Genomic DNA, 9,383 nt, shown 5'->3' on the forward strand with positions numbered 1-9,383 from the left:
TCTAAGAAAGCTATTCTCACAGCACACATTTTTCAATTTTCTTTGTACAAACATAGGGAAAAAAAATCTTTGAAAAGATATGTTGTTTTATCTCATGTTCTCTGCTGAAATAACTGGCAATAATGTTGTTTGAAAGGTTTTTCTGACAGAAAACATGACACAGTGGATTTCCAATGTTTTATTGGTGAAAAGCAATTAGCATGACCCACCACCAAAAACCAAAAACCATCATCAAAAAAATTATTAGTACTGTTTTCTACATGTTATGCAATACATTAATCAAATACTTTACCACAAAATAATTTAAACACACTGATCATTGAAGAACATGTAATGTTACATAGAACATCAGAAGTAAATGATATATGTTTTGTATGTGATAATAATAAAAACATTTGGCCAAGTCTTTCAATGTTCACCTGAAAAAAAAAAAGAACAGTAGTTCAATGTTTTCTCTAATGACATGACATGCTAAACTACAATTTTTATGTACAAGAACATGGTACTGAGAGCATGCCAAATGTTCTAGGTCAAATTACAGTATCTTATCTCCCAGAAAACATAATAAATAAATAATGTATTAAAATATCCTGTTCTACCACAGAATAACTGTGAAGTAGGCATGTTATATGTAGAGGTGTTGTGAAGGTTCTGAGCTGTTTAGGTTCATTTGTGGGCTGGCTGCCTTGTGCACAGATCCAAGTTTGTCTCTCTTTGACATTGTTTCATAGGTGACAAGCTGACCACTCCCTTCCAGTGTGCTTGACTTGTTTTTCCAATCTTTCAGCATCTCTGCCCTAGCTGCATCATCAGGCCTCTTGCTGTTCTGCTCTGCTGTGCACTTAGTCCCTCAGTAGCTTGTCAGCATACTGAGGTCTATCTACAGATTCCACGATTATATCCTAAAATAAAAGATGAAACACATAAAACAGTACAATGTATCACTGATAAAATGACTCATCCAGTTCTTCCAATGAGGACCATGGTGGGTCTGTCATGCACAAAATATCCTGTTTGACAGTTCTGGACAGACAAACATGACAATTTTACTCATTGAATTATTCCAACATGGCACAACATTCCAGGGGTGTTACAAATGTATACTAGGCATATTCAGGACATAACAATGCAATCTGCATGAACCAATTTTTTTTATACTAAGTTTTTGAAATTTTGACCCAAAAATGTGGCCAGCCCCCAAAAGAATTTGTAAAAATCCTGGAAAAAGCGGAATAAGTAGCATTAGCCTAGTACAATATGATTGCAATGTCAGGGTACAGCTGTCACACTAGTGAGGAGCAGAAAAAATTGAGCAAGTCTGAGGTTTGTGGTCATGTGAATTGCTCTTAGACACTGTTATGCTCAACCAAGGTCAAGATGTAGGGAGAACTCAGCCACAGTCTATTGGTTTCTACTGAGCAATGGCTGCAGTAACCTCTGTAAATGACAGAGGATTTAGGCAATGCCAGTAAGAGTGGTCCAGGTTAGGGACACTGAGGGTGAAGTTCTGAGAGAACACTGTGTATGATTGAGCAGCTCAAGTCTGGGTCTACTGGACTTGAGCCAACAGATTAAATACTGTACAAGAAATGGACCATGAGGCATCCACATGTATTGAGGTAACTATGCCATTGGTTGAACAACAATGGCACATGTCTTAAGCATGTAATGAGCTGATAACACTAATGGTGGAAACAGAGAGCTGTCAGATCATGGAGAAGATGGCTTGAAAAGGAAAAGTAGTCCATCGGATCAAACACAAGGTAAGTGTGAAGAGAAAAGGGAAAAGACAGGGGTGAAACATAACATTACCCCCTTTCTAAGCATTGAAGTCTCCAACCTCAACTACTCTCCATAGGGCTCTCCAGTCATGTTACTGATGGCAGAGTTGTTGAAATCAAAATTATTGTCATACAAGTCATCATCCTTGCTCTTGATGAGGGTACAATCATCTACCACACTTGGGGTAGCAATTCTTTCTTGTAGTGCATGATGAGGGCATAGAGATGGGCACTGAGCCTGAGTATGTCCTGGGCAAGTGGTGTGACAATGGGGACATTCATAGAGTCTGCAATTGACACAGATGTGTCTGAGATGACAACAGACATAGCATGTCTGACAGTATCATAGATTGGAAGGGGTGAGAGGATGATCAGCCTCAGTCATTGCATTCAGGACAGGGGACAGGGGCAGTTGTGTGAGAGTTTCAACAATGTTTAAGGTGTAGTCAAGTTCAGCTCTGGAGATGCCAAAGGCAGTCTCAGGATTGACTTCAGATGGGGAGTCATGGGACTTGTGGGGTTGTGGGTTGGCACCTGACAGACAACAGGCATGAGGTCAATTGGCTCTTCTGAGAGAGTGAGACAAATGGGAGGAGTGGGAGGATGATGATGATGCTGATGCTGGAGGGGAGGATGATACAGAGGAGACAGGAGGAGAGGTTGCAGTCAAAGGTCTTCTAGACCCAGGAGGAGGGGGAGCAATCAATGTCAGATACTGACAGACATTAAAAATGAGGTCAGCTCCACCTAGGACATTGAAGAGTCAGAGGAGCAGGGGAACCTGTTCATAGGCTATTTTATTAAGGATGGTATGGGCAGGGGACAGAAGGGGGTTCTGTCGATTAACATATCTGGACAGTTCCTCAAGCTGAAGGGCCTGGATGGTGGTGTGATAGACAGTGCCAACAATGGCAGGGTCGGTGATGAAGAGTCAGTAAGAATAGTGGGTTGTCATTGTCATCGAGCAAAAGGGGTGTGGTGACAAGAGGGTTCATGGGGGTAAGTATAGCAATGAGGAGGCATTTCAATGGAGATCTTTTTGATGGCATGAATGGGATGTTGAGTGGGTTGTTTCTGAGGAGGGAAATCCTTAGGGAAGTGTTTTTTATAAGCAGAGAGTGTATCATCCACATGTTCAAGGTGTGCTTCCTTTTGCCACAAGTTCTTGGATGAAGGATAACCCTTCCACTTGATTAAAAAGGCATGTCCATGGCTGGACCTTTTATGGACAACTATTGCCTCCACCTCATATTCTTCTTCTTCATTAATCAGATCAGGCAGTGGAGCTGGGAAGTTTGGTCCATGGATGTCATTTTCATGATAGGGCAATAGGAGAGAAGCATGGAAAACATTATGTATCTTCCATCATGCAGGGATTGCAGGCAATAGGTGATTGGAGACAGGACTTCGGAGACAGTAAATGGTCCTTCTCATTTTGGGGCAATCTTTCTGTTTTCATGGGAACATTTTAAATTCTGTGCATTGAGCCAAACCTTATCTCCTTTTTGAAATGGGGGGAAGGGTCATGACAAGCAGTCTTTCATTATGTTTCTGGCTGGATCATGTGCTGCTAGGGCTTCTTCTCTAGCCTTTCTGAGTTCTTCAAGTCTGGACTTGGCAGTGGGAAGGTGGGTTTCTGCGATAAGAGATGGAAGGGGTTTTGGTTCATATCTGTACATGAGGTAGAATGGAGATTGATGAGTGACAGAATGAGGTTGGTGGTTATGCATGAATTCTGCCATAGGGAGGTTATCCACCCATGAGGCTGGATTGTTTTGACAGAAGATTCAAAGGTAGGTCTCAACCTCCTGGTTAATGCATTCAGTTTCCCCATCCATTTGAGGGTGATATGCTGTTGACAGGGCGAGGGAATAGCCAAGAAGGGAGGTGAGTTCCTTTGCAAAGGCAGAGGTGAACTGGGGCCCTCTATTGGATATAATTTTGTCATACAACCCAAAATGGGAGTAGACTTTCTTGAAAAAGAGGGCTGTGATTTCAGCAGCTGAGGCAGTTTTCTTTGTGGGTGTTAAAATTACCCCCTTTGTAAGCCCATGGTCTACCATGACCAGAAGAGAGTCATAACCCTTAGAAAGGGGAAGATCAGTGACCAGATTGCAAGAGATCTGTTGGAAGGGATGGGTGTAAGGGGTGGTGTTGTTGGGTGGGTGTTAACCTTATTTTGCTGGCAAACAGTGCAGCCTTCAACATATTTTCAGATGAAAGAGGCAAGTCTGGGCCACCAGAACTCGGACAAGACAAGCTGTTGGGTTTTCAGGACACCAGGGTGTCCAGCAGAAGGATGGTCATGGTGATTGGACACCACAGTTTGGTGGAGGGATGGATCATCTGGGATGTAAACCTGGTCTTTGTAAAGTAACACTCTGTTGTCAAACTGCCAATCAGAGAAATGGGATTTAAACAGAAGTGGCATGTCGACATGTTCTATAGCACGAAGTGCCATCTGAACTATAGGGTCTTGCATAGAGGAAGATGTGACCTTTTGGGTGAGGTATGTGTCGATAAGGTTGACAAACAGTGTTTGTGGAAGGAGGGTGACTCCCTTGTTGTCATCATTGTTATCAGGGATGTGATCAGGTTGGTGAGAGAGTGTGTCAGAGGTGGCTAGGTCCTTGCCTGGGATATGTTCTAGTTGCAGATCAAAGTCTGCAAGATCAAGCAGCCAGCATGCCTGGCGATGATTCAAGTTTTGCAGTGCTTTGAAATAGGTCAAGTTTTTATGGTCAGTGAACACCTTGACTGGGAACAGTGATCCATGGAGATAGTGTCTCCAGGATTTCAATCCATGAATAACCCCCTAACAGTTCCCTATCATAAATGTCATAGTTTCATTCAGCAGGGTTAAACAACTGGGAGATAAAGGCACAGGGTTGCCACTGGCTGTTTGAGTTTTCCTGAAGGAGAATGCCTCCAGTTGTGTACTTGGATGCATCAGTGGTTATTGCAAATGGCCAAGAAGTATCAGGCATTTGGAGGGTCAGTTGTGCCATGAAGACTTGTTTTAGGATGCCAAAGGCAGTCTGGCATTTCTTTGACCAATCCCAAGTGACTGTCTTCTTGGTGAAGTCAACCAGGGGTTGAATAATGTCCAAATAGTATGGGACAAATCTTCTGCAGAAGTTTGTGAATCCAAGGAAGGATTGCACATCCTTGACCTTTTTTGGGACAGGCCACTCAGCAATGCCCTGGACCTTGACAGGGTCCATGGCAATGGTATTTTCTTTGATGATCATTCCCAGGTACTCAACCTTGGTCAGATCAAAATGACACTTTTCCAATTTGAGAGGAAGTGACAACTCTCTCATTCATTCAAGAACTTGACGAGTTCTGCATTTATGTTCTTCAGGGTCAGTGGAGAAGATGAGAAGGTCATCCATATAAACGACCAACCATCCTTCAGTGATCATATCCTGGAAGGAGTCATTCATGAAACACTGGAAGGTGGCAGGGGAATTGCACAACCCAAAGAACATGACGGTTGGTTTGAAGAGTCTGTTGTGCATGATGAATGCAGCTTTCCATTGGTCGCCTTCTTTGATGTGAATGTTGTTATAACCCAACCATACATCCATCTTTGTGAAGATAGATGCTCCCTTGAGTTTATCAACAAGATCTGAAATAAGGGGAAGGGGATAGGCATCCTTCACAGTATGCTTGTTCAGATATCGGTAGTCTTGGCAGGGTTGAAGGGAGCCATCTTTCTTTCCTACAAAGAAGAAGGGTGCTGCCTGGGGGGACTTTGAGGGGTGGATTTTTCCCTCTTGAAGGTTTTCCTCAATGAACTTGTCTGCAGATTCTCTCTCCAAAGGAGAAAGCAGGTATGCTTTAGCCACCTTGGGGGTAAAGTCCTCAACAAGGTTGATAGCATGATCATAAGGTTGTGACAGAGGAAGGACTCCATCGGAAGGTTTTTCAATGACCAAAGCAAATTCCTTATAGTCCTGAGGGAGAACAGCTTTTGGCTTTTTCTTGTGTTCTTCTTGAGCCAACTCAGTGGTTGTAGTGATCTTTTGAAGAAGACTGTTGTTTGGATTGATTTTCTTTGCTTCTTCTACCAGTTTTCCAACCGACATCATGAAATGTGCACGGATGGTTTCATCCTCTGGTTCTTCATAATCCATAAACCTATTTATCCCCTTCTTTTCAACTGGGGACACAAGGTTTACAATGGGTTCTTCAACTGCAACAGAAGAGATGTTGTGTCTCAACTCTTTAGACCTATCAGTCTTTTCATCAATGGAAAGAGTGCCCATTCTCCAATCAATGACCAGGTTATTTTCTTGAAGCCAAGGGAGACCCAGGATGATGTTTTCCATTCCACAATTAATGACATGGAAGAAGGTTTAATGAATGATTCCTTCAACTTTAAAATAGAGGGTGGCAGAGAACAGGATTTTTCCCTTGGAGTTCTGAGTTCCATCTGCATTTTTAGCAAGGATGGGTTCAGCGAGTTGTTGAGTAGGAATTTGGTGCTTTCACACAAATCCCCAGTTGATGCAAGAAATTTCTGCATCAGAGTCGACCAGTGTGGTGGTTTTGATGTCTTTTTCAGTTCTTTCTGATGTGTAGAGGGTGATGGGAATTTGCATAGTACGATCTGGGGTAGAGGATACTAGTACAGGTGCAACAGAAATAGAACTGTCCTTAATTTTAGGAATGTCTGGCATCAATGCAGAGTTCCTTTCTAAAAATCCTTCCCAAGTGCTCTGGCAATGTTCACAAGAGCAATGGACCAGCAACCATTTCTTCATTGTCACTTTCTTTGATCTCCACAACTTTGCAGATTTTCTTTACTTTCTTTTGGGGAGTTTTCCCCTTGTTGGGACATTCTTGAGAGAGGTATCCTTTGTTGCTGCAACCAAAACATCTTCCTTCTTTGATGTGGTGGTCTCTTTCTTCTTTGGAGAGTCTCACTCCATCCATGTCCATGGCATTAGGATCTTTTTCTTCAATGAGGTTGTTCTTGGGATAGAACATCCTCTGTTCTTTCTTTCCAGAAAGTTCATTCACCTTCCTCCACTTTGCATCGAACTTCTGGGCTTGTGTGTACCACTCAGTAATCTTGGTGGGAGTGGTTTCCATCATATGGATTCGGTTTGCAATGAAGGGTTTGAGTTCCTGTGAGAAGAACTTGATCAACACAATGTCTTCCATGATGGTTGAGTCAGCAGCAGCAGTTTGGAAATCAGTGATGTACTGTTCTACTGATTCTTTTTGTTTCATGGTGTGTAGCTTGGTTATTGCTGCACCAGCAGTGTCAGAGGATGTGAAAGAACTTTTGAAGTCTTTCATAAAATCAGCAAAGGTGCTGAAACTCAGGGGGTTCTTTTCCAGAGAAGTCTTCTGGAAGGTAGCTGCCCAGGAGCAAGCAACACCTTTCTTCATATACAACAAGGCATAGACCACCTTTTTGGTGTCATTGTTGTAGATTTCTTCATTCACCAAGAGATAAGTCTGTACAGAGTACAGCCAACTCATGGCATTCTTTTAGTCACCATCAAAATCAGATGGGATGCCAATCTTCAATTTGGTAGCTTTGGTGGTGACAGTGCTGACTGTTGCTTTCAACAATGAACTGGACATCATAGTCTGTTGTAGAGGTGGGGGTGTGGGAAGGGTAGTGGTGGGTACTGGTGGAATGGGAGTACCAAGCATGGCAAGGGAATGGGTAAAGAGGTTCGAGAGGATGCTGGAAGTAAATCCTCTATCTGGTTGTTCAGGTTCATTGGAGGAGGTGTCAGTGACAGTGCTCTCCTGTTCTTTGTCAGATGACAATTCTTCATGAGTGGGTCACAACAGTGCCCAATGTCAATTGTTTCAGGGGTTCATGGTGGTGCACTAACCAGTGACCAATTCAGCCAAAGGCTGGGAGACTTGAGCTTTTGTTACACTTAATCAAGGTCAAGATGTAGGGAGAGCTCAGCCACAGTCTATTGGTTTCTACTGAGCAATGGCTGCAGTAACCTCTGTAAATGACAGAGGATTTAGGCAATGCCAGTAAGAGTGGTCTGGGTTAGGGACACTGAGGGTGAAGTTCTGAGAGAACACTGCATATGATTGAGCAGCTCAAGTCTGGGTCTACCAGACTTGAGCCAACAGATTAAATACTGTACAAGAAACAGACCATGAGGCATCCACATGTATTGAGGTAACTATGCCATTGGTTGAACAATGACAGCACATGTCCTAAGCATGTAACGAGCCAATAACACTAATGGTGGAAACAGAGAGCTGTCAGATCATGGAGAAGACAGCTCAAAAAGGAAAAGTAGTCCATTGGATCAAACAGAAGGTAAGCATGAAGAGAAAAGGGAAAAGACAGGGGTGAAACATAACAGACACAGGAATGCCCTTGAAAACACACTGTAACATGCAACATGGCTGGTCTGCATAACCAGAGCTCAGCTGTTGTTGAAATGGGCAATGTATCATTCCCTGATACACCCAAATCTGACAAGGATCAGCATGCAAGCAAATGCATGAGGACATGATCTCATGCTCCCAGCCCTGAGGCAGAAGATGAAGAACTGGAGTGGAAATCCACCAATGTACTTGACAGTTTGAAGTTTACAGCCAGTGAGAGTGAGTCAGAGGGTGAGCTTGAAGATGATGATGCCACATTCCAAGTCATGGGTGTTGGTGAGGCTGATCTCTGTGCTCAGTTGGTCAACCTTGCCATTAGTGCTGGTGATGATCCTCTTGGTGAGACTTGGTTACCTCTGAGAGAAGCAAAGTGTGCTGCCCAATGAAAATAGTCACTCAGATGCCCCAATGAATACAAGAAGGGTCCTGATGTCCATCAGCTCTCACAGAAAGCTATGATGTTCATTGAAGTGGTTCTTAATCCTACCTTATATAGGGTCAATAACATGTTACCACACCCTAAGTACCACATTCAATCTAACCAAAATTTTGGCCACCCTAAAAAGTCATGGGAAAAACTTTGGACCACTGTTTTTTGATGTATTTTCACCTGTAGCATCTGAATCAAGTGTTAATTTGCCCCCAAAAAGTCATGGGAATCCAGAATCAAAATAATTGTGTTTGTCTGTCCATGACTGTACCATGGAACATGATAAATAAATAGTGTAATAAAATATCAATATCCTGTTCCACCATGGAGCATTATAACTGTGAAGTAAGCATGTTATATGTAGAGGTGTTGTGAAGGTTCTGAGCTGAGACTGCTGCCCACTGCAAATACAGTGCAGAACTCCCCATTTCTTGCATGAACTGCCTTGTGCTCCTTCACTTTCAAAAGTGGACTGGGGACATTCATGAGTGGTGGGGGTGCTATCAGAGGCTACTCTTTCTCTAGTCAGTCAGGGCAACCATGGATTTTGGACTATCCTGGTCTACCACAGAACATTATAATGTGTGTCATCAATGTGTTGTTGCAAGAAAAACAACAAAGGACACAGAATACTCAAGTATAAAAAGTCAGGTGGCACATATCATGACTGACTGAGGTTTATTCCATGAGATAAGATCATGTGACAGCATGTGATGGGGTGGTTGAGCAAGGACAAGCAGTGATAGCATTGATGGTTGCAGATGCCACTTATCATGTTCTGTGGAACAACA

The 9,383-nt window shown here is 42.9% G+C and overlaps 1 protein-coding gene across 1 annotated transcript; it reads left to right on the forward strand.

The window, feature by feature from the left end:
- Positions 1-8,145: 8,145 nt before the first annotated feature.
- Positions 8,146-8,761, forward strand: F5J12DRAFT_786225 (uncharacterized protein; the record flags this gene model as incomplete). The annotated part of the gene is made up of 3 exons (XM_051743390.1): positions 8,146-8,183; positions 8,305-8,532; positions 8,659-8,761. The coding sequence occupies 3 exons, from the start codon at positions 8,146-8,148 to the stop codon at positions 8,759-8,761; spliced, it is 369 nt and encodes a 122-aa protein (XP_051595550.1).
- Between the last annotated feature and the right edge of the window lie 622 nt (positions 8,762-9,383).

This window comes from Pisolithus orientalis (assembly GCF_024613125.1).
Source record: "Pisolithus orientalis strain OTSU chromosome Unknown F5J12scaffold_52, whole genome shotgun sequence".
NCBI classification, from domain to species: domain Eukaryota; kingdom Fungi; phylum Basidiomycota; class Agaricomycetes; order Boletales; family Pisolithaceae; genus Pisolithus; species Pisolithus orientalis.